This window comes from Maylandia zebra, linkage group LG16 (assembly GCF_041146795.1).
Source record: "Maylandia zebra isolate NMK-2024a linkage group LG16, Mzebra_GT3a, whole genome shotgun sequence".
In the NCBI taxonomy this organism is placed as follows: domain Eukaryota; kingdom Metazoa; phylum Chordata; class Actinopteri; order Cichliformes; family Cichlidae; genus Maylandia; species Maylandia zebra.
Window position 1 is genome coordinate 16,480,056 of NC_135182.1, and position 25,993 is coordinate 16,506,048.

Below are 25,993 nucleotides of genomic sequence, written 5' to 3' on the forward strand. Positions count from 1 at the left end.
CAGGGACAGATGTAGGGACTGCCGAGACAGCAACTGGGGTCAAGTGTCATGACGTTTGGGCTCCTGGAGAAGATGGATCCCACAAACACAGCAATAACCATGAAGGGGTTGGCGAAAACCAGGAACACCAGACCAACGAGGTTCAAGAGGCTCTTGGCAAAAAGGGGGACACGCCGGTGACCCCAAAATACACAGATCTTTGTTTGAAATCGGGGCAGAATAATCCCCAGAACTGTGCAATGACTAAAGGGTGGTCTAACCCCGGAGGTCGAAGAAAGAAGCTGAGAATCACCCAACTGGAAGACACTGGTAGCTGCAGCAATAAAAATAAAGGTTAAAAGCTCCTTAGACAGAGGTTCTAGTCTAAGTACATTTGAAAGGTATAAGGGGACATTAAAATGGGAGTGGAAAACTGGAGCACCAAAATAAAGCTGTGGGAGAATTGGGGAGTGATGGGAGAGTCATCTGTAACTGCTGTTATGGTTGTAAATCTAACTTTGCTTGCATCTGAACTGCGTGAACACAGAGGTCATCCCACATATGGTCCACCCGTTAAAGGGGGACAGAGGGCCTCAGGATCAAGAAAACCTGGACCTTGCGACCCTGGAGTGCATGTTGTAAGTGATCTCTTTCAGAGATCAAAAGGGGGAATTATTAGATTATTCTGTTATTATATGTTACCTTATATATGTAATCAAAGTAGTTGAATTAGAATACTGCTGTAGATCACATTATACCCTTTAATATAGAGTGTGTGAGCTGTATGTAGTTTAGTTCTCATTATACTTTTGAGTTAACAGAACATATTCACATATTAGTTCATTAGATAAATGTGCATCACTCTGTATCCTTGATCTGCTGGGAATGTGTTACACTGTTTTCTTGACATGCTTAATTGTTGAATCATGAAGAGAAGGTTGTAAGCAGGAGACTCTGTGTCTAAAGACAGGGGAGATAGATAGACCACATTCCACACCCCCACCTTACAGAAAGCAGAGAAACAACTGCCGAGGTCATAACTTAGGCGCTGTAACAGAGAAAAAATGTGATGTTTTGGCTTTTACGACTAGCTGGGGGCCACTAGAGACTATAAAAAGCTGAGCAACCCGTCACCATTTGGAGACATGTGCCTGACCCTCTGGTAGCATCTCTCCCGTCCGGACGTTGTAATGCTCTGACTGTTGAATTGTATGGAAATAAATGATTGTTGATTGAGCATTTATACACCGAGTATTGTCCCTCCTTCAGCCCAAAGATTCAAAGAATTGGGAGAATTCAACACAAGGAAAGAAGGCACTGATGTACAGTTCATTCATCTCTGTTACTTGTGAAATAATGATGCAGCAGCTCAGAATGACTCCAAGGGAGCATTTTGCTTCAGCTTAACTGTTATGTTCCATCCATCATAGCCGATTAAACTCCCCAACATTAACAAACACAGCTGGCGTTGTCACTAAGGATTTAAAAAAAACAATAAACCAGTGGATTTTCTTTAAAACAGCAAACAAATAAAATACGGAAATAACAAAATAAAACACTGCCGTCCTTTCATCAGACAGCACATAGAGTCTGACTTCTATGGAGAGAAGGTGTGAAACGAAAACAGTAGCGCAGCAGAGTCCTTAATGTCAGCACCACAGAAATAGCATTAGCTACTGTTCACTGCAGTATATTTTTAATTATAGCTCTCAATGCCAGATATGCGTTAGATGATGTAAGGTTTTGCTGCAATTCGATAAATCATATTGGATTATAAACCTTGAAAGCCTTGCACAAAGCATTTCTGTGAGAGAGTTCTAGCGGGATGAGTGAGGTTGTGAGAACATTATATAGTGTGTTTATGTAGAAAATGTGGGTCACGCTGACTTCTTCAAACTGAAAATTCACCGGCTTCGACTCCAGCGTTAGACATGTTATTGCAGCAAGAAGCAGCTTAGATCTTTGACTCGAGAGATCAGTTTTTCCTTAAAGAGTTATCCCTTCACCTTTAATCAGCAGATTCTTCATCTCCTGGGAGGCACAGGTTTTTCTAGATAACGTCCCCAGGCACAGCAATATATATCGCCCAAAGAAGTGTTTACAAGAACTGAGAGTCTGTATCACCTAATAAAGTTTAAAGATTTCCAGCTCTATGTATCAGACAGCTTCATTTATAACAGTCAGTCAGTCGGGGAAGTTCTCCCCAGGATAAAAACTGGCAGATTGTACTGTGGCTCAACTCTTTTGTTTTAATGTATAGCTTCTGAATCCTCCTGCAGCGATTCACAGGATGCTGAATCATTAATGCAGTCGGACTCGGTAGTGATGATGAATAACAGAGATCATCCCTGATGACCATTAAACAGCGGGTCGCGTGACACAGCCGCAGACAACCTTCTGCCGGATTCAGACAAACAACACGGGGTCTTTATGTGGAGCAAACACAAACACAAAAGGGCAGACTTCCTCTAAGTGTAGGAAGCATCAATTATTCACCATCCAAGGTCAATAATAACACACTTCACAGCTGCTTACGCCTTGCAACTGCAAACACCAGAGAATATGACAGAGCAAATTCCTGTTTTCTTTGGATAGCAAGTGCCTCTTTCCCCCAGGTACAGTACACCTGTTTACGCACACATTTTTAATCACCACCCCTCGCTTGCGCGTTTGTCATGTTCGTGTTATATTGACAGTACTGCAAAAACACATTTCTGACTCATAAACGCTGCTTATGTTACCATGCAGACTGCACCAATACAGCAGACCTGCTTGAAAGAGCAAACAAATACAGAATGTAATTACACCCCATTTAACCGACAGATTATTGATAGATTCTCAATTTATTGCCATCATTCAAACGCTTTTGTTTTCAGAGTGGAAATCTTTACAGTCGGCACGCGTCTGTTGAGCATATTTAGATAATCAAAGATCCTTTTGATAAAGTGCTAACAGATGAGCACGATAAACAACTTACGCTTAAAATTAAACTTCAACGTCATCTTGGTAATTAGTCACATTTATCACAACTTCACATCCATTAAATCACAGCACTGTACAAAAGTCCTGAGTGATTATGAAAAAGGTCACGTAGGGTCAGATCAAATTAAAAGGATCCTCAGACGCCTTTAGAAGAAAAGGTTGGGAATGAATATGATCCTAGCAGGGGATTTGAAAAGATCTCCCAATAACATGAAATAAAATATTTTACTGCAATATGCTCATCTAATTTTGAACAGCTGCCAACCAATAGGAACAGGCCATTTGGTGCAAAAATGATGTTACTAAAAACAAACCCCTCAAGGTGTGTTTTATCTTGTAAGGTAAAGACGCAACAATAGTCATCACGTGTAAAATCAGATCCTATATGGGAGGTGTGCCAGACAAAAAGCATCTGGTATTAGAGCAAACATCAGTGCATAAAAGACTATTGGCCAATGACCATGAAGACAAAGAGCAGCTCTATTGGAGTAATGTGCTATGGACACAGAGTTGTTTTTTTGTTTTTGCACAGTTAGTGCAGACGTGTTTCGTGCAAACCAAAGAAAGCTTTTCAGGAGAGCCTCAAACCAGCCTTGAAGCACGGTGATCAGAATGCGGTTTGGGGCTACTTCACTGCCTCGGGCCTGCTTCCAGTCATCGATTTAACAATAAATACTGCATCATATAAAGAGAGTGCTTGAAGATAATGTCCAAAACGTGTTGCTCAACCAGAGCTGGAGCATTTTAACAGGAAAGCAATTCTCGGCACTGCCACACACATCCATCTAAGTACAACTACAAATTGAAGGTATGACTCAAATGGGCTTGCTGTGGTTCCATTTAAAATGCTCAGATACTTTTATTTATTTTAAAAAAAATAAAATAAAATTGATGCCACGATGTTGACTTGTGTCTTGCTGGATAAATCTTTACAGTGTCAGCAGGACAAAAACTATCAAACTGATTTTGTGCTAAGAAAGAAACCTGTAGGTTTTTGGATAATTCCTTAATACTTTACAAAGGCTCTTCTAGTTTTAGTAGCCTGATCCGACCGACTCTGTGCCTCAGCTCTTGTGTTTCTTTAATCTTGCGTGTGCTTTGGATTCTGCCTCAGCCTGCTTCCTGTACACCGTTTGCTTCTGATCTTTTGCACCTGTGAGTCAAACAGTTTTTTTTAACCCACATACTTTTACAACCGATCTCACAATGATGACAAATCTACACTCAGACATAAAATTCAATTACTTCTCTAAGCGTCAGAATGAGATGAAGCACAAACCTCTTGAGATAGACGACTGCACATAAAAGCCAGGCTCAGGACAACATAATTTACCAGCGGAGAGTCTTCAGACTGAGAAGCTCTTTATAAAGCAGTTAGCGCACAGACTCTTACTTTATTGCTTTCTGCTGTGCAGATACAGACAACAATCCATAAGCATGTTCAGAATGGTTTCCAGCTCAACCATCTTATCTGAGGGCGGAAATAAGATTTATCCTGCTATCTCAGCCGTGCATCTCCCCACCATGTAATCTACTTCCTGCTATCGGATGTGAACCAGTGTTCACAGTGGGGTGAAATCAATAGGCAGGCTGCGTCTTCACCGGAAAGCTCGAGATGAGATGTGGCACGCTGGAGCAGAGTGGAGAGGTTTCTGGGAAGAGATGTGAGGTGGATTTGGGTGAGGACAAAAATCACACCAGCAACAATACATGACGTGTTTGTCCGACTGGAAAGCATTCGTAGATTTCTCTTTTTTAGACTCTTGCTTAGACTCTAACACACACACCTCAGGGTGGATAATATATCTGCAGTGCACTAATGACCCTTTCTCTCAGCCTGGAGGTCTGTCAGACACACTGTTCGTGTCACTGCCAATCAGCGAAAACCTGCTGTCAGCGTGAATTTCCTTCACTCCTCGCTCATCAATTCATTCCCTGAACTCCCTGCATATCAATAACTCTCCCGAAACACGGCTCACCACGGTTTGTCAACTGGAATCCAATTTAAAACCTTAATTACTTGGTTGGCTTAAAGGTAATGAAGCAGCATTAGGTGCCGATATGAATAACCCACCTCCATCAAGCCTGACACTTTGCATAACAGTGACTAACACTCTGTCGTCGCCTGATTTGGCCTTTTGTCTGCGAAGAAGGTGATGCCAACATGCAGCAGAAAGACATATATAGGAGAACGGCAGCCAAACTTTGCGATATCTTTCCTCAATTGGCTGTCTACGAGTCATCTTTCCTGGACGGAAGATTAGAGTGGGGTGACTTTGTTCACGTATCTGAAGGCAAAAGTGCTTTAAAGGTGCTTCAAACCACCACAGTCAAAGCTGCAATCACAGAGAGGTGACACATGATGATCGTTTAAAAAAAAGGAATAAAAAACAAACAAACATTACACTAGTCTACAACCACAAAGTGTGGCAGAAGTAGCTCTGTGGAACCACGAGGGAGTTTTAGTGTCTCATCTCCAAACAGCCAGTCAACCGCTGTGTGATCATAATTGTTCGAGTCTGGCTGTTTCAGAAGACTGTTGGATGCAAGCTGCCAGTTTGCTTCAAATGAGGTGCTTTTCACATTTGCTTTCATCTCCAGCCTCTTTCCATCCCCAAATACTATAAGCACCTTCCCAAAAACAGAACTGGGGGGAGTAACTTTAAAGGATTCCTGCAACATCCCTAAAAGTTGTGACCACCTGTGTCTGAGAGAAAAAAAAACGGATTTTGTTTGAACTTCTTGTTGGCTGCTGAGTGCAGTCTAACAAACGTCTTCAAAGAAAGGATGACTGCTAGCTGAGCTATCCGATCACTGCGTCTCGCCCTGTGTGAGAGCATTCAAAGCTGCCTGAAAAGCTTTAGAAAAACTCATTTGTTCAAGCTTCATTATTCCAAGATAGCTCCCCCGCCCACGGATAACCCCACCGTCACACCAGGCGAAATACTTAATTTGTTTGTTTTGTTGTTACATGTTTGCAGCAGTCTGTTTCCACTAATGTTGGCTTTGCAGATGTTTTTCCAGCGCTTTTCCAGTGATAAATGTTGGAGGGAAAAAAAATCACTGCCCTTGACACTGTATCTCAGTAAGCTGTTAAAGGCCTTGGCAGCTTGTTACCATGCAGTGTGAGCAATATGTCAAGAACCTGCCAATAAGATAGTAGTTAATTAATCCACACTTAGTGTCCCAGTAAGAACATCTGTAAATGGTAAATGGACTGGTGCTTATATAGCAGTTTTCTACTCAATTTGAGCACACAGAGAGTCTTTTACTAGATGCCTCATTCATCTACATTCATACAAGCACTTTCTTCTTAGCTTTAAGCTAATATTCACACACTCGTACATCCGACATATGCAACAGGAGTGACTTAGGGTTCAGTATCTCGCCTCAGGGTTTTCTAACATTGTCACTGGTGGAGGAGCCAAGGATCAAGCATTGACCTTCCAATTAGTACACAACCTGCTCTACCCTCCTGAGCTATAGACACTCAGGAGGTTTTTGCTCAGGATATTTTGTTTGTAATAGCAGTTGGATAAATCTCTCTTATACTCACGTCCCAAAATTTGTAACATTTTTCCTATAAATGGGGAACAACCCCTCTCCCCTCCACGTTTGCACAGTTTGGAACAATTATAAACGCTTGTTGATTAAGACCTCATCAAAAATGTATTGTAAAAAGTAGTTCACTTCAAAGAACCTGATACCTGCAACCTTCCAAATATTATTTTGGATTTGTGGGAGAGGAGGATGTTTAAAGCGGGTACAAACACTCAATAGCCAGTTTGTTAGGTGCACATGTTCACCTGCTTCACAAATATCTAATCAACCAATCACATGGCAGTAACTCAATGTATGTATCATTGTATGGTAAAAGTAACCCCCTGAAGTTCAAACTGAGCATAAGAATGGGGAAGAAAGTTGATTTAATTGACTTTATTGGTGACAGATGAGCTGATCTGATTATTTCATAAACTGCTGATCTGTTGGGATTTTCCACACAAGCGTCTCTGAAGTTTACAGTGAATGGTTTGAAAAACAGAAAATATCTAGTGAGCTGTAGTTCTCGAGGAGAAAATGCCTTGTTGATGCCAAGGATAAGAGGAGATTTGCCAGATGACTTCAAGCTGACAGTAACTCGAATAACCACGCATTACAACGTAGATGAAGAAGATCATTTCTGAACCTTGAGGTAGATTGTAGTGTTAAGTGCTGGTAGAGTGAGAAGGGGCAGATAGGGTAAGAAGTTTTCAAAAACAACAACAAAAAAAAAAAAAAGCATAGCTCAATCCTGCCTTGTATTGATGGTTCAAGCTGGTGGTGATGTAATGGTGTGTGCGATTGTTTCTTTTATGACCACAGCGTACCCATTTTCTGATGACTGCCTCCAGCAGGATAACGCACCATGTCACAAAGCTCAGATCATCTAAAATTGGTTTCTTGGACATAAAAATGAGTTCATTTTACTCAAATAGCCTCCATTTAGTAGCAGATCTCAATTCAGTAAAGCATCTTTGACCTGACATCAAGTAATGGATGTGCAGCAGACAAATCTGCAGCCAGTGTGTGATGCTATGATGTCACTATAGACCAAAGTCTCTGAGAAGTGTTTCCAGGACCGTGTTGAATCTGTATCACAAAGATTTAGGACAGCTCTGAAGGCAAAATGGGGTCTGACTGAGTACTAGCAAGGTATAGCTAATAAAGTTGTCTAGTGTTTATAGAGTTTATATGAGATTTTCCATCTTCTGCCGCTTTATACTAGGGCTGGAGATGAACGGTTACCTGCTCTAATGTTTACTCTCTGACCAATTTCTCTTTGATCCGACTGCTGTCAGAGTTACTTGGGTAAGAAGAGCTAACCCAACATCAATTGTCTTTCAGGACTCAGCCATTATCTTTGGCAGCAGGAGGAACAAACTACTGCTGAGAAACCAGAGTTCACTCAAACTTAAAGTGACTGTTAGCTTAGTGAATGTTTACTCTGAGTCAGCTCCAAACTCAATGACACTTAAGAAGGAAATTGACATTGTGGCAGCATTTTGTTCAAACAGACAAACGAGAAGTCCATTTTGTGGTTCAAATACCAGCAGGACAAGTCATATTACATTTTTTTTAAAAAGAAGTGGTAAGCTTACTTTTTGTTATGATGTTTTTCCATCCTTCATTTAACAGCTTAAGCTTTGAGTGAGAGCATGTCAGAAATGTGTATAGTTTATATATTACATTATGTTAGTAGACACCAGCTAAATTGCTAAAACGCTACCTAGAATGCATAAAATATACAGATAATAAAAGAAAAACTTGAGTTTGAAATTTAGATTTTTGATATTTCAGATTTTTTTGTGAATAATATTTGAAAAAAAAATTCCTTTCTTGAGTTACTGAAAAGAAAAAAAGAGATTTCCTCCATGGCTGTCTTTCACAGTTAAGATACAAGCCACCGATGTTTAACACATTTGCTACCAAGCCTTGACCAATATTTAAAGTGCTGCCCTTACAGCCATGAAGCACACATGTCACAGCCGCTGTAACATTACACTCGCAGCAGAGCCGTCCTCTGTAATGACCTATCAAGCCTGCAGGCCTCCACAGTTCCCTGCCAGGCTCAATGGAGCAGAAAATAGGAAAAACAAACCAGCATAGACAGTTCCTCTAAAAAAAAAAAAAAAAAAAAGTCTTATCCCACCCCCTCTCTCAACCCCCGTTAGCTGTGCTCTCTTAATCTCCCTGCACTCCTTCCATTTTTTTCTTCTTTTCACCTTCACTGAACTTTCGGGCATCACTCTTATCTGAAGGCTGCTTGTCCTTGTGCTGAAAGGTTGCTTGTGTCATTTCACCTGCTAATTAAGAGGAAAAGGGCAGCGTGAGCTCAGGAAAAGGCTGTTTATCCTCCAAAACAAACCAGCAGAGAAACTGCAGAAGAGACAGAGCCAGAAAATTGGTCGTGATTATTGTGCTGTGCTGTTAGGTGTTGCTGGTAAAATAAAAGACTTCCAGGAAGAGAAAAGCCCATCTGGACTTCAAAGGGAAAGATACGTACACCAGGTTTTTACCTTTAATGCACACCAAGTGTTCTGACCCCAAAAGCCTTGTTTGGAGTACAGAATGCCTTAAAACACAGCGGTTTGTGAGAGAAATACAAATCAAACTAAAACAAAGGACCTTTCTTCTCCTCATCTCCTCAGCATTGTGATTACTGTTGCCTAAAACTAAGAGCTCCTCCAGCGTTTGGCAATCAGGACAAGAAACCATATTGTTCCTCCTGATCCAAGGTTTGACTAATGGACAGACTCTCCTACCCAATACCCTGGCCTTCCTTTCCAGGGAGGCTGAGGAGTATGGCCCCCTCTGTAATTCTACCATACCTCCAGCACCACTTGTTAAAAATAGGCACTACCACCTCAGACCTCCATGCAGACAGACCACAGCATCCAGAACTTCAGGCCCCAGGGGGCCCTGCTATGAGGAGTGGTTTAACTACCTCAGTGAGATTTTCCCCAGTGATGTGCAAGCCATCCCCTTTTCCTGGGAATCCTCAAAGTATTCCACTGTACACTGTATCATGTTCCCCTCCCAAGTCACCTTATGGTTTGCCAGATTTGCTTTTAGGCTGACACTGGCCTACCACAGCTAGGTTTTTGCTTCAGCTGTTCGGCCAGCGCCGCACTGCATCTGGAGTCCCACAGGCCAACCAAACCCAATAGGAATTCTCGTTCAGCTTGATGACTCACTTCCTCCATCTGATTCATGCAGGAACGAAGATGGAGTGCTTTGTAATTGTTGGAGTAACTGCAGTTTTGTTTGGTAATCTACACTGAAGCTGATATGGGTTTTGAGGTCTTGTCTTATACAAAAAGAGCTGTCATGTTTACAGTGAACGGTGTACTGAACAGTTAAGACATTTGAAGGTAAACAACAAGACGAGAGGGAAAAGGGTTGGTTTATAGTGTGTGGGCTGCACACAATGCACTGTAAGCAATAATACACCGTGTCAAGACAATGCAGCTAGCAGTCATATTACAGAAGACAGCCCATATGAACAATGGAAGATGTTATATGAGCAGCACAGACTCAGAATGAAACTCTGACAAGAATCTCACATTGTAATTGAAATTGTTACTGCCAGGTCTGAATCAATCTGCAGCATCACATTGACAAAAAGAATTCAGCTTGCCCCTAGAATGACCTCAGAGTGACTGAAATCAACAAGATATGATGTTTTTTAAGGGTAAAACCAAGAACCAACAGCTGCAAACACTGCAAAGCCTACAACACTGAATTACATCTGCAAATTGATCTGTTTGTACTTCTCTTGCTTTATAAAAGTGCATGATGACAAAATGTATACCCACTTACAAGACTTAATTTAGAAAATGGTTCTCACAACTACACCAGCAGACGTGTAAAACACCTGCTGAAATAAGACAGGCCTCTGATGTAAATCAAAATAATGATTTAACCTGTATTATTACATTTGTTTCCTTAGATTCTGCGTGGCCAGTGACAGAGATGCCATTTGGTCCTTCAGTCTTCAGTATGATCAGCTGCTCTCATTTCTGCAGTGTGAAAGCTGCCAGTTTATTCTGGCAGGACTGAAAAGCAGCAGTAAAATTGTCCAGAACTGAAGCCACAGTCTGGCGCCTGTTCCTCAAATCTGGCACTGTTTAGAAACTGTGAGACGGTTCAAGTGCAGGAAGTCTGTTTGTTGGATAAACAAAGATTTTCACTGCAGAGAGTCTGAAATCTTTTACTCTTTGCCATCATACCCTCTGATGAGGGGAGGCAGATTTTAAAGAACAGATTAAACTAAGATTTAAAAATGTTGTCTTTATGTTTCGAGAAAACTTTACATAGTCAGATATGTAATAGATTTGCATGCTGCCAGTACGCAAACACTTAAAGAACAAGAGACAAGAGCTTTTAGATTGAGGCAGGATCTCATTAACCCAGTTTCTGCTGCCACTGCTGCTTCTTCTTCGAGAGGAGAGGAGTGAGAGAAATGTTCAGGTTAAACCAGCTCCCTTCACTAACATGGTTGACTATTTCATAACACTCCAGTCCAACCAAATTGTACTTTCCTTCATCTTTTCAAGACACTACAAGCTAATGGACAGAAGGGAGATCCTCTGCATGCATGCGTGCGTACATGTTCATAGCAGCATTAGTATTAATCACAGCGTAACAACTGAACAGCATGTGTAATTTAAGGCTGGGCAGATGCTAATGGATTATGAAAATTCGTATGATAAGCCCTGCATCATTTCGGCTTTATTGCGCTGTATGCTGGTACATTAGCATAGCTGGAAAATCTAGACAGATGCACAATGAAATTCAGTGTTAAGCGTCTGGGCTGGCAGAGCCTCCACAGCAGATCGATGAATAAAGATCTTCTAGCAAAGACAAACTGCTGTTTAGACAGACAGGTGGGACCTGAATCCTCCGGATTTAAAGCACTTCTGGATGTTATTTATCCCCATAACGTGTTAGAGCATGCATTTATAATTTTCCTAAGGATTATGTTGTTAATGGCCATGACATACATTCATCTGAAATGGAACAAAACATTTTCTGTTCTATATGCCAGCTCCTGGCATCCCACATGCTTGTGGAAAATCCAGGCTAGGAGCCAAAACAACTGCTTCTGCAAAATAATTAGCATTCAGCAACCAATATTTAGAGCACAGGACGTTTTGACAGGAAGGGCATCCTGCTCTGCATTTCAGAGCAACCACAGACAATTACTGATTTCTCACATAGGCTGGAAAAAGGTTTTGTTTTGAAGTTCAAAGATGCCCCTCCAACTCGCAATTAGAAAGCGTTACCAAAGAAGCAGCTAACAGGTTTGTTCATGCCTTATATTGCTTTAATTGTGCTTAATTTGTGGATTAGTCATTTTTACGAAAGGGTGTCATGTTGTGAAACATCACTTTGCACTCTTATAAAGCAAGACTAAAGCTGCCAGAAGGAATGGGAGACTTCAAATTAGTACAAAAATTCAAGACACAAGACTGGGAACTTTGATTTGGCAGATTTTTAACAGCAGCTAAACTTGCTGATGCAACCCCAAAGAGTTTTGTTTTCCTTCTTGGTTTGGACTGGGGATCTTCTATTAGAAGACTTCTTATAGATTATAGATTTACAGTCACTCAAAGTTCTCAAGGTCTAAAGCCTCAGTTACGTGGGAAAAAGTGTAGTCCTCGACTTGTTGGAAAGCGGTCCCTAGAGGTTACTGTCTGTTGCTAGGTGAAACAGGGCACAAAGAGAAAAATCTTTGTGATTGCTGTGGTCACTAACAGACTCCCACAGTCGCCTGTAATTTGCATGGAAGATGGCAATTTGCCTGCAAACAGCTGTAAAGACCAAGCAGTAACAAAACTTGATACGTAAACTGGAAACAAAGACTCGAGCTGTGCTTTCACTTAAAATGAACGCATTTCCAAACATGTAACTTTTACTTTAATTGCAAACTGTCATTTCAGGTTCGCATTGCACTAGCACTTAGCGATTGGTTGGAGAGTAGTTGGCGTTTTCTATACAAACTACAGGTGATGACGGCAATCTGCCAGCAACCAAAGCAATCACAAGTAGATTTTTGGTGTACCGCCATTTAGCTTTTTGTGAAAATTTCGCCTAACTGCCAGCAACCTCCAGCAAACACTTGCCAACTACAGATTGGGAAATGCAACTTTTTTCTAGTGTCCCATGGTTAGTAGTGGTTCACAAACTGGTCTCTAGAGCCTACACAATTAGGGCTTTAGCAGTCAATTTAACAGCGACTGACATCAGTCAGGAAGGAATACTGTTTTTATCCTAGCAACAAGTGGTTGCCAGGTGGTTGCCAACCAGTCTCTAGGCATGTGTGATCAGGGCCCAGCATACTAACCTAATGTGAGCTAGGTTCTGCTCATAAGCAGGCTACTGTAATTAGCAGGCAGCTTGAAGAACAACTAGAAGCCTTTCAAAGCCTGCTCACCAACACATTTCCAGTATTATATCAGGAGGGTCTATGAAGAACTATTTCTGTATTTAATTCAGTAGACAAACCAACATTCACACCCACGTAAATCTCCAGCTGCATGGATTTGAAAGTGAGCCAAGGTTAACTATGTGTTAGCAAATGATCTCTGAAGTCTACAAATTATTAGTCAAATATTTATAAATCTTCAATAATCTCTAACTTATGCAACTTTCGAAATCACGCTGCACTGGATGTGTTGCGACATATAAAAATGTGAGTCAATGAACTGTAACGTCATTGGAGGAACTAAAACAGCTAATTAATGAGCTCAAATGAATTAAAAACTCCAACATGATCTGACCTTAATGTAAGAAGAGGACTACTAAAGACACAAAACAAAAACACAACTGCATTTCTCAGAACCAACAAAACCAATACGGACTTTGCCCTTGTCGACAAATATGGGTGAGGTCGGCGGAAAATTTAACCGAAACTTCTGATTAATGTTCAGGATTACATGATTCAAATGTACACAGCAACGAGGACTATGTTATAATCCTACACCTGTGAGTCTCCGTCTGTTATGACGACATAAAGGCAGTGACCTCCTGTCTCATTCTGATAAAAGTCCTTGTTGACCAGATGAAATATAAAACCTCGCCTTTTTCTTCAGCAGCAGGTAAACATTGACTTCAGATTCAGCTTTATGTTTTCCAAACCTGCGCTTACTGGAAACAAAAGTCTATTCGCTTAGAGCTTAGCAGCTAGCCTTTATTAGGAGTCCCAATTCTTTTGATTATTGGCTCCATTGTCAAAAAGTTACTTTACTAATAGAGTTTAACAGCATGTCACATCGATTTTAGGAAGATTAAGTCGACTCCTAGCATCCAAATATCAAGATTTAACTCTAAAGCTCAAATCCAGTTGATTTCCATTTAACTAGAACACATTTTAGAAGCAAAATGCCAAATAATTAAATGATAAATAACAGTCATTCAACTCTGTAATACCCCATTTGTTGGTTTTCAAACATATAGCGCTTTTTAATCAGTAGTTTTCCATTCATCATTCATAACTCTGCAGTCATTTCACAGCCCAGGTTTATTGCACATTTCCATTAATTCCTCACATCCATTCACGTCACTGCAGCTGGTTAAAATAGTTATGATTAAACACCGTAATGTGCACGAAATGTCAACAATGAATTTAATTAATGCCTGTGTTACATGTACACCGTGCTGGGTGGATTTTCTTCACTGGCACATCCCGGTCAGCATGCTGAGTGCTGTGAAACACTAAGATAAGGATACAACTTTAAATAAAAAAGGGGCATTTTCAGTGTTTGTACTCTGTGTTTAGGTTCAAGTGTCCCATCATCCCACTGCAGCGCCCACAGAGGCATGTGTCCACACATTCAAGGTTTATGGAGGGCGACAGTGAGGCATCACTCCCTGACCAGCAATCTATTACTCAACTGAGCCCTTTCCCTCAGCACTGCCTCCAAATTACATTTCTGCTGTCGAGATGCTTTTCCCCTCCCCTCCCACATCCGCGGGGTTGTTGTTTGGACAGGTTGCCTACTGATTGCCTTGCTGCTGCTGTGATTGAACAAGGATGCGGTGCATCTCTGAGGCCACGCGGGGCTATAGGCTGCATACCAAACGGGCAAGCAGCATGCGTTTGGAGAGCTTTGGATGAGAGCGCCATCAGTGAGTGGGAGGGAGGGAAACCCCGCACAACACTGCACTACAGAGATCAGACATTCAGTGCAGCAGCATGGAGGAGCTTTGTTTCAGCACCTCAGGCATCAGCAGTTAATCTGAATGTAATTGTGCACCAATCTTAAACACAATATGACTCGCGCTTTAAAGGACGACAGTTTGATGTGTGAATCTCCATAATTCTTTAAGACATCTGTGAAAATATGAGTAAATGAACAATGCAGAGAGACGTTGTTTAAGAGGCAAAGAGGGTTCCCTACAGAGGCGGAGAATAACAACTAAAAAAAAAAGGATTTCAAGTTTCCAGGCTTTCTAGGAAACTGCAAGCACATTATGTATTTTTAGCCCCAGCTCATTCATATGTCTCATTAACAGAGAGATGAAGCTTGAAATATTAGGGACTGCAAGTATGAGATATTTCCAAACTGGTAAAATTACAAGAAAAGACTGTATCAAAATAAAATCTATCACTAACCCTTCTGCAAGAAATCAGTTCACTGTTTGTTTAAATCTGTTTCAATATGGTAAAAAGCTGTTACAAAAAACAAAACTATAGACTTTATTTAGCCAGATTTTATGTCTTTTGTGTGATTTTAGGCCCATTGTGTTAAGAGAATATTCAAATATTTAAAAAATAACTGTTAAGTTAGACATGTGAGGGTGAAGAATATTAATGCATGACATATTGTTATTACTCGGCTCATATCAAGTTTATTTTGCCTTCCTAAAGCTTCATGCCACCATCTTCCAAATCTATGTTCTGCACTCCACTTAAATTAAATCCATTATATTAAAACAGAGGTGAATAAAACTGACCATTTGAAGAGACATTGACTTTATGTCCTCTCCTAAACTTCTGGTTTCACTAGAGCTTTGTGTGCGTGTTGCTATAAAGGGAGGGCAGGGTGAAGAGGGAGAAGCGACAGGAAGCCATTTCACAAAGAAAGTCTTGAACACATTACTATAAATTTAGTCCTAAAGAGGAAATTTTAAGGAAAACAAAAGTCACACAAAGGTTAACATTGCTTTAACTGCTGAGCTCATATCCATCCACTTAAGGTCACTAATTACGGTACTTCCAATCGCTCGATGCAGTCTAAACAAGGCTCATCTGCTGGTCGCTTTGTGAAGGAGATAAATGGAGGAAATAAACTCGCTGGTGTGCAGTATGCATTATGGTGGGTGGATATAGTTCCATTAACTAGTATACATTAACCCGTTCCACTTACCTGCCCCAGTGACAACCGTATCAGTTACTGGTGATCACATGAAAGGGACTATATGACGACACAGCCTAGAGATCACCACATGTTGTTTTTCACCCACAGACATAAACATGAATGTTTGTTTAAGACACTTTCTGAAGACAGAAGCCATGGCCATCTTTTATATACAGTTTATGGACAAAGCCAAGGGAATGAATTAAATATTTTATGGATACAGCAAGTCAGGTGTGAGGCTTAGCTACTCTTCTTTTATCCAGCACTATAACCTTCAACTTGAACATTTTATCATACAGCCTAAGAAATCCTTACTCCAGCTTACTCCCACAGTTCAAAGACATGTAGTTAGTGACGTTAGTTTAACTGGTGATTTTTAATTGCCCATTGGTGTGAATGTGAATGGTTGTCTGTCTCTCTGTGTTAGCTCTGCGACAGGCTAACAACCTGTACAGGGTGTACCCCTTGATTCGAACTATGGTAGCTGGGATAGTCTCCAAAAACCCTCCCTCCACTCCCTCAGGACCCTGAATCGGTTAGGCAGACAAGAATGGAAGGAAGCGTAAGAAATCAGAGGACTTTGGCTCTCAGACTCCAGAAAATATCTTCACATATTTTCTCATGTAAAAAAAATAGAAATGATTATGAGCACACCAAGTTTAGATTGAGGCTTTAAATGCTGCACTGAGCAACATTTTACCATCTTCCCAAAGAAGCTTCACCTTCTTTATCTGTAACAACAACAAGATCTCACAGCTCACGACAACGCTGCGAGCATCAACCACAAGCGCAGCATGAGCTAGTCAGATACTGCAATCTAGACAGCTACAGAAAGGTGGTGCAGCTGTCTAGTTTGCTTTTTGAAATACGACTTTGTAGAAAGTATGACATATTTGTGGTATAATAGTTTTGTCTCAAGTCAATCTGATACAAAGAGCCACACCATGACTCAAACTTTAAGCAGAGGTTTTGGATTTGCAGCACACAAGTATCAGTCTGGCACATTTGGCTGCAGCCTGCAGTGTCTGTCACAAGAATGCATGTGCGAGCAAATGTATGTGCACACATACAAATGCACGCACACACTCCTCTATCCTGTGCCGGCAGATCCCGGAGACCTCTAATGCTGTGTGACTGCAATCCCCAGGGATTCTTTCTGCACTACTGGATGAGCTCCCCTGCCTTTGTGTTAAGACATCAGGGAATCCCTACATTCGCTTGCTTCTCTCATTCTTTATTTGCCCATTTGTTCCCCTCACAACCCCCACAGCGGGTGAGCTGCATGAAGGTTCGGTTATCATCACCGAGGTACCCTGCTCGAGACTACGATACAACAGCCTCAAATGATAACCGCACCTATTGCTTAGAGGAGCCGAATGAACCAATTTAGGGAAGCGTCAGTATGACAAATTACAGTACGGCAGGATAATTTCTTACACTGCAATGGCTTGTTGTTTATGAAGGAAACAGCAGTGTACATTTTGGATCTTTCACATTGGCCTTTAGGGGTTCATAATAAAAATTATGCAATATATGAGCTCATTAGCTCAGCAGTGTTGTTTAAATCTACTCAGTGGACGTGGCTGACAGATGAAAACGTTGCCAGTTCTCGTCTGAATCTACTTTGTCAGTGTTAAGTAGCCACTCTGGACAGCAGCCAACCCTGTCTGAGGTCTAAGAGCCACTTGGGAAAGTTGAATTGGGCTTTTCTATTTTCACATTATACTGGCTGTTAAGATGTAACACTTGAGGCCAAATAAGAAAAGTAAATGCAATTTAATTATGGATCAGCCCACATGTCTGACCTAAGGAGCAAACTTGCTCCTCATTTCAATGGGTGCTTCAAATATTTTTTTTTTTAAATCAAATATTGCAAATTCAAACAAGTGACAAATTAAAAAAGAAAAAGAAAGAAAAAAACTGTTATTTTGATTACACGAGAAAGAAATTAAAAGGGTTTTTTTCACCAGTTGTGTAAATATCATCAGGTGATTTCTTGTTGCTTGGATATTTCAAAAAGTATTCAACTTCATCCTCTCTAAATCAAAATTTATTTAGCACTTAAAAAAAAAAACCCATCTACAAACAAATAATTCACTCTGGAGCCTAAATCACTGATGAAAAAATGAACTATTCTTGAGTGAAAGCTCACTATTACGCTGTTGATTCAGACAAAACAAGGCAATCAGAAAACATCCTTTTTGCCACTTTTTCCTCAATTTTCTGTCATTTTGTATCCCGAAACAAAAACACACAAATATGCATTTGAGTCACCGATGATTACTTATTCTCCACGGCTGAGGCCCCAAATTGATGGAAAGCCAACCAAGCATAAAATATTAATAAATAAATCCTGCATACATCATGTTTTCCTGTTGGTAGCTGAGCAGAGGTTTTTTTTTTACATCCTGCAGCTGACAACATTTCAACCACCAAATGGAAGAAGAACTTCTCATTTCTGAATCACCCACATGCACCTCTGCTCATCTGAAGCAAAACCCACCTCTGAACAGCAGAATGAGGTCAGCCTGTTTCTTTATCAGCGCAGCCAGAGTACAATGAGCACTGTGTCACACAACCAGCCCAGCCTCCATACATTCAGCAGCATCCCGAGGCCACTGCTGTGCGCCTGTCACCTTTACGGTGAAATCCCCATGAAAAGACCTGGTGGGATATCCTGGTGACTCCGCGGACAAGGTCATCACTAATTAGGCTAAAACTCGGTTTATTATAAGAATAGGATGAAACAGCCTTGTTACACGGTCACTTCTTGTCACATCAAACCCAGCTCAGATCACTTGATCTAAACACGCATTGTTTGTGCTTTATTTATGTTTCACATCATCTTTAACAGCTCTTCGGTCTGCTGGAACAAGTTCAGCAGTGCAACACATTCTCAACAGGTTATTAAATTAACGAACAGGTAAATCTACCGTCGAAATCAGCGGAGGCAAGAAGGGAAATACCAGCTTTCTGCTGCAATGCACCTGCCCAAACGCGCCTAACTTTAGGTAAGAAGCGGGGCTGTCTGGACCCACTGATGTGTGCTGAGTCCTCTGAGGTCGTGGTCGTGATGGTGGACGGAGAGAGCCCCCTCCCCTCCTCTTTCGTCCCCGCAAAACAAGGAAAAGGCACAAATAAAACATCAGGAACTGCGAACAAGCTGCACTGCTGACCATATGTGCCGTATGCAACGCGCCGGTGTTTCAGCGTCCCGGAGCGCTGCCGGCTGACCTGCAGAGCGGCGGTGTCTTACCTGGTGTGCTCGCCTTTCACGGTGAGGGTCCGGAGGGGGGTGAGCACGGCCGGCTGCGGAGTCAGCCCGAGAATCATGAACCGTGTGAGAGCCTGTCGGTGCGCCTCAGCACCGTCTGAAGGCAGAGATCCACAGCCAGGGTGTTCCCGACAGGAGGGGGCGTGGTGTGTGTGTGTGTGTGTGTGTGTGTGTGTGTGTGTGTGTGTGTGTGAATGAGAGAGCCAGAGAGAAAGAGAGACAGAGAAATGGCTCTTTTCTGACAATGCGACATTCATTCTTTTTCTTCTTATTGTCCGTATAAATTAAACTTTAAAGGGCAAGTCGGTTCATAAAGCGCACACTGCAGTGCAGATCTAGGCTGAGGGAAACTCCCACTTGTCACTGCTACATTATGTATTATGGATTTCCCTGCTGGCATCCTCTGGGAGTCTGTATTTCTGTGGTAATGGCCGCAGGAGATGCCTGCTGTAGAGTGACTGTTTATTTACTAGTCTCACGAAGGACTGGGAGGGTTGATTATCTTTGGATAAAACACACAAATCAATATTAACAAGGCACACAACTTGTTTATGTCTGTGTGCCGCACACCTTTTGGTAAACAGTGCAGGAGTCTGAAATAAAAAGGATTTCTGGTTACATTTAAAATGTCAAACACAATCTGACTCATCCATCCACACACCAAGCAGCTGTATTTGTCTGTTTTTGTTCAACACACTGAGCAATCAGCCGCAAAATGGAAGTGAACTCTTTAATATAGTAACTCGTTAAAAAAACAGAACACCTACTGGGATCATTTGAAGGGTTAGAGATATGACTGAATAATAATTTAATCAAATTAAAAATGTTGCAACAAATCTGAAAAAATTAAATGCTTTTTGCCAGTCTGTGAAGCTGGGGGTCAGACACCCACCTTTACCCACAGCCCAGCCTTCATTGCTAGGCTCAGCCTTAGAGATGGCGCCGAGTAGAGTCGCTGCTCATTTGGCTCAGAAGGAGCTGCTTGAGGTGGTTCCCTCTGGAGGTTTTTCAGATATTTGCCCAACCTGAAAGAAACTCTGGGTTAGATCTAGAACCGACTGGGAAGGTCATTTATCTCATCTGGCACTGGAACCCCTCGGAATCCTGCAGGAGGAACTGGAAAGTGTTGCTGAAGAAGGGCGTCAACAACATCCTGTTTACCCTGCTGCAAAAAGTGACCCAAGGTCAGATAAGAGGAAGATAATGGATGGATGCTTAGCCATCATACCATTAAGCAAATGAAAATAATGCAGTATGATTGTTTTACAAGTAGGCTACAGCAAAATCCTATATGTAAAAGTAAAAAATGATCAGTCTAATAATTGTTCTAATCAATTAGATCATTTGGCTTTTGTGCAATCTTCTTTGTTTCTCCCCCAATACTTGTTCTTAAGTTTTATCAATGAACACCAAACAGTTTAACACACACACACAAAACAAAGTTGTGTGTAGTCTTTTCATTCCCGGTAACAAAGGGTAACACTTGGCTCAGAAGCATTGATCCAACTGTGTAAAATACACTTTCTGGCAATTACAAGGAACTTCTCCAGAAGGCTTTAATGCGCTGTGGTTGGGGAGGGGAGGCTTAAGAGGAAAACGCCAGGATTTTAACATTTTATCTTTATTTTAAATATCTCATTATGTTCTTTGGAAATCATTGTCCAGAACTTGGAAATCAATTGATGCTTCCTCCCTATCAGAATGGCACTTAATGCACAGATGAGAGAGAGAGAGAGATTTGTCTTGTGTAAAACAACAGTGATATGTAGTCCATAACAAATCTTATACTGAGTCTCTCTCAGTCTATTAAATGTAGAGATAGGTTTGACCAGGGCTTCCTGCCAGTCATCCTTTATAAATGCTGTTTAAATCCATTTCACTTCATTTATGGGCAACATTTGGCAGCTTGTTTGCATCAGAGGACGTGAGTAGAGAGTGAAATGTGTAATGGTGTGTGGGATATTTTCAGCCCTTTGGACCGGAGCATCATTTAAACACCACAGCTTACCTGAGTGTTGTTGCTGACCATGTTTATCCCCCCAAAAAAGAATAGTAATATAATAAGTATAGTCATTTTTCTAACATATTTGATGAATCTTAGTCATCCTAAAGGTTTCACAAATGTTTTCTCCTCTTGTGTTTCTCAGTATATTTCTTTCTGTGTGGCGCTTCTGTGCTAAAACGCTTTTGTAATGTCTGAACTGAGCCACTGAGAGGCGATACAGAGAAAACAGAGTCCCGCTTCAGGCTGCGGGTCCAGCTCTTCTCGTCGCTCGTCATCCGCGAACAAGAGGAAGTGAACAGGAACAATAACAGCCGACACACCGGAGACCACAAAGAGGGCAGGCAGCAGTGTTATCTGTGACGGCAGCGATGGAGGAGTATAACTCTGGAGAGGAGGTACGGCTTTCTTTATGAGCGAAGTTCATCCAAAGGTCCGCAGCCAGCAGTAAACTTACAGCTAAATTACCTAGCTGCTAGCTTAGCCTGTTAGCTAGGTGTGGTCCTGTTATCAGATTTATTTAAGGCGATAACATTTGTTTTAATTTAACCCAGCCTCAAATACAATGAAGGGAAAATGTGATCATGCAGTTAATCATCTGATATTAATATTAATAACAAATAATACAGCTTTCTCTATCCTCCTGATGCAAACATCCTTCACTGTGGTGCACTGACATTGCTTTCCAGGTCACAGGGATAGGAGACGAGGAGGCACAAATTGGAGAAATGAGAAAAGCCTTCAGGGGTGTCCAACTCCAGGCCTCAAGGGCCGGTGTCCTGCAGGTGTTAGATTTGTCCTTGATCCAACACAGCTGATTTAAATGACTAAATTTCCTCCTCAACATGTCTCGAAATTCTTTAGTGGCTGGTAATGAATAAATCATTGATATCTAAAACCTGCAGGACACTGGTCTTTGAGGCCTGGAGTTGGACACTTCTGTGGTTTGGTCTCAAATCTCCATTATACAAAGCAATAAATCCTCTGCTATACAAACAGGAAGCGCAGTAGGACAAGAACTTCCTGCTCTCATTAAAAATAAAATAAAATGGTTATTAGTTACTTGCAGAGGTGAGGGCAAGCTGACTCATTTAGTAATACTTAGTTTAACTGTGATTCAAAAATGTAATTCATGCAACTTTAATTTCAAAGCAGAATGTCGACCTTAATGAGAGTTCAGTGGTGCGTTTATGGGCACGTTATTTTAGAGAAAATACACACGCATATAAAATTACCGAAGCGTGCATTTAAAAACAAAACAAAACAAATGAAACATGGACTTGGATTTTTATGTGATTTATTTAGGATGATTTCCAGTTCAGATTATTTTTACTCAGATTAAAATGAAGTCTTTAACTTTCTTTTTAAACCAGCCGCCTATGACATCACCAGGTTTAATCAAAATGTACTTTTTGAAGTTTTCGCCAGTGAATTGTCAGAAAACAAATAAAACATCCAGGATACAAATGCACGTCTCTGTTCCTCTGTGTCATAGGAGTTCATTTGTGCAGTTGAAACTATGACGTATCCTATGATATTGGTGTCAAAGTTGCCTGTAAAACAGATTTTGGTTTGAAATTCTCACTTGTTTTTAATCTCGTGTACTGGGAAAAATATGATGAATTAAAAAGGGCCAAATTTCAGCCTGCCCTGTGTACTTCAAGGACCTGTAATGAGGACTATTTTTGTAGCATGAACATCAGATTTCGCATCACTTGATTAAATATACGAAAATGACCGCACACAAAATCTGTTGATGTTGAGGGATTCAGGTGGAGGCAGTGATTGAACATTCATGGAATAACCCGGATCCTCTTTGTGCTTCTTTTAAAACTGATCCTGCAGGTCGGCTTTAATCCCGATGAGATCAGTGTCTCGGTAAAAGAGGTATGTTCTCTAATCTTTGGAAACATTCATAATAAACAGTATTTTAAATGCAATCAGATGGATGGATGACTTCCTGTTTACTGATTTAATCTCAGTGCGTTGAAGGCGTCATCGGTGGAACAGATTATAACCAGAGTAAAGTCAACCAGTGGACGGCCAGTATAGTGGAGCATTCACTCACTCACCTGGTGAAACAAGGTCGGGCGTTCAAATACATAGGTGAGCAAGTCCCTGTGTTCGATAACGTGAGCTTCCAGGACATCAAGCTTATTTGTAGCGCTTGTGTGTGAAGGTAAGCGTGTGTTTGTTGTAAAGCCGCTCTCTGATCTGTCCCAGTGAACTGTACGATCATGCAGAAGAGCGGCGCTGGGCTCCACACAGCCAACTCCTGCTACTGGGACACAGCCACTGATGGTGAGACATTCAAAAAAACAAACATTATTTCAAAATAATTTAAATCCAATATTTTTAATTGGAAGTGGCACAAATGATAACACATTAGAGTGATGTGCCACTTTTTCTCCTCCACATCCAAGAGGAGAAAATAATCAGTTTTATCTAGTGATTTTTTTTTTTTTTTTTTACTGATTTAAAACAAACAAAAAATAACCACAACAGTCAAAATACATAGGTACTCAATCACCCACAGCATAAAATAGAGGAATGATCTTATAATAAAAATATAAGTAGATGGCCGGACCAGCATAGACCTGCCTGCAAGCAGATGAAATCATAATGAAACCTAAACGTGTTCTTGTAATTATTAATCCCATGGAGGAAATTAAAACTCCAAAAAAATATTTTCAGCACATGGAACAACTTAACTGTTTGATCTACACTCTGGACTTCGTCACCAGTTACTGGACTTCTAATTTTTTCAGACTTTCATTAAAACTGAAACGTCCCTGTCGACAGGGAGTGCTCCTAAAGAAGTTTCTGGGACTGCTTCACCCACGACCAAGGTTCATGGAGAAGAGGATAAGTTAAAGGCTCAGTTTCCCACACATGGATTAAGCCTAATCTTAGAAAACTTTGATTATGATTGCCATTGAAAGAAGTTTTTAGTCAAGGACTAGGCTTAAATAGACTGGAGAGACTGATCTTTTATTCTTTTCTCTATGTAGCTTAGAAGTTGGTGAAGTTGTGCCAGAAACCTCCTTTCTGTTTTTTGTTTTCAAATGTTAGAATAAATCACATTTTCTTGCTATAATGCAGAATCTCCATTTAACCTAACATACACAGAAGCTGGAGAACCCACACAGGCTCAGAGAGCGCCCAGAGAGCGGGTGAATTCAAACCCAGGACCTCCTTGCTATAAGGCAACAGTGCTAACCACCACACCACTGTGCTGCCAACTTGGAGCTATAATTGTGGAAATAACAATAATAATAGTTAATATCCGTGTTTGCATTTTACATATGACACTGATGTTACATTTTGGATTAAACCGGGTTAATTAATTTATGAGAGGTGGGTTGTAACACCCCCCAACACTCAGACCAGATTTGCCTCCCTTATGTTGATGCATGGTGCCATGGTTGTTGGTCAGTTTTTTTTTTTTTTTGATCTATTGAATAACTTGCCCACAAAACTGGTTTATAAATGGAATCATAAAAACATGTATTTCATGTATGATTTGGAGTAATTTCCTCTGCTTGTCTGTGGGTTTTCAGGGAGCTGTACTGTCAGGTGGGAGAACCGCACCATGTACTGTGTGGTCAGTGTGTTTGCTGTAGCTGTGGCGCTGTGACAGCCCTGCGCCCACCTCTCCATCTTCGAACACTGTCATGTCTCAAACTTTGCTTGAATGACACTGAAGATCCTCTGATTATATACCCTCTGATAGACGCTGACCTACAAGTATCTATTTCTCCCTGCAGGCAGGAACAACAGTTTTGGTTTGTGAGTTGGCAGCCTGTGAATACGTGCAGGTCTGACAGTGACAACATGTTGTTTGGTCTGGACTGGAGTCATGATCTGCAAACAGACCTGTTTGGAAAGTACTTTTCAAACATGCTCAGGTGTTTTCTTTGGCCCAGAAGTACCACATGTTGACTGTATTTTTTTTTTTTTCCTGTTGTGTAAAAACAGATGACTGCTCTTTGTGTGCAGCAGGAAGTTTACATTTGTGTTTTTGACTGAAATATCTGAACATTCATTGGATTGTTTCTTATTAAATTTAGCACTGATATTCATCCCTCAGGAAAAACTATTTTAATTTTTAATTTTAATTGATGACATTCCTTCAGTCTCAACTGTGCTTTGTGCTGCTAATTAGAAAATGTTAGCATGTTTGCAACTTTGTCTCCTTCACTATGTTCCCTTAATAGAAACTGAACTATGACTACAAGAAGCTTTGTATGTTAGAGAAGCTCTGTTTAAGTAATCACTACAGTATACTGTATTTCTACTAGTCTATATTAATATTTTAATAAGTTATTGAAATGTTTAGACAAAACAACAGTGTTTTTCCTGTGATGCATTTAATGGTCAGTCCCTGTAACCAGGATTTTTTTTCTTTTCTTTTTTTTTTTTTTTTTAAGATCTTCTGTATTACTGTTGAGTTCAAGACTGTTTTTGTTGAATTTTGTCCAATAAAGTCCTTAAAGATGTTCCACTGTGTGTTTTCATGAGCACTGATAAAGAAGCTGAAGGCCAACACCTTTGGATGAGAGGATGTATTTAACCAGTGTTGGAGTACAGCGTACTTGGTTTTTCACTCTAGTTTCTGGTCTCTTCATAGCACCACATTTGCTTAAACTTGCCTTCAACTCAGTGTAGCATATTTTTGTATACCACTTGGAGCATTGTGTATGCATTTCTGGCACTGCTCTGGAGTGATTCAGAGCGTACCTGGCTCAGAGAACTTTTCATATTAGTCATGTGGGGTTCCACAGGGCTCAATACTTGGGCCTCTGCTATTGGGAAGGATGACTGCTTTATTCAAATTTGAATTGAGTGTCTTGA

The 25,993-nt window shown here is 40.9% G+C and overlaps 2 protein-coding genes across 5 annotated transcripts in view; one reads left to right on the forward strand and one right to left on the reverse strand.

Moving 5' to 3' along the window:
• The window catches only part of sytl5 (synaptotagmin-like 5), a 48,260-nt gene extending 28,998 nt beyond the window's left edge, over positions 1-19,262 (reverse strand). For 2 of the 4 annotated variants that reach the window (XM_004551331.3, XM_004551330.3), the window contains exon 1: positions 19,120-19,262. The gene's annotated coding sequence lies outside the window, so the exon portion shown is untranslated. Of the gene's footprint in view, positions 1-18,829; positions 18,888-19,119 lie in introns of those variants that run through there. The other 2 variants (XM_004551332.3, XM_076874849.1) reach the window with 2 other exon arrangements.
• A 2,094-nt stretch (positions 19,263-21,356) lies between these two features.
• Positions 21,357-25,638, forward strand: LOC101476234 (dynein light chain Tctex-type 3). The gene is made up of 5 exons (XM_004551333.5): positions 21,357-21,537; positions 22,985-23,026; positions 23,122-23,245; positions 23,363-23,440; positions 24,700-25,638. Exons 1-5 carry the CDS (start codon positions 21,511-21,513, stop codon positions 24,774-24,776), a joined length of 348 nt encoding a protein of 115 aa, XP_004551390.1. The 5' UTR covers positions 21,357-21,510; the 3' UTR covers positions 24,777-25,638.
• Positions 25,639-25,993: the final 355 nt, after the last annotated feature.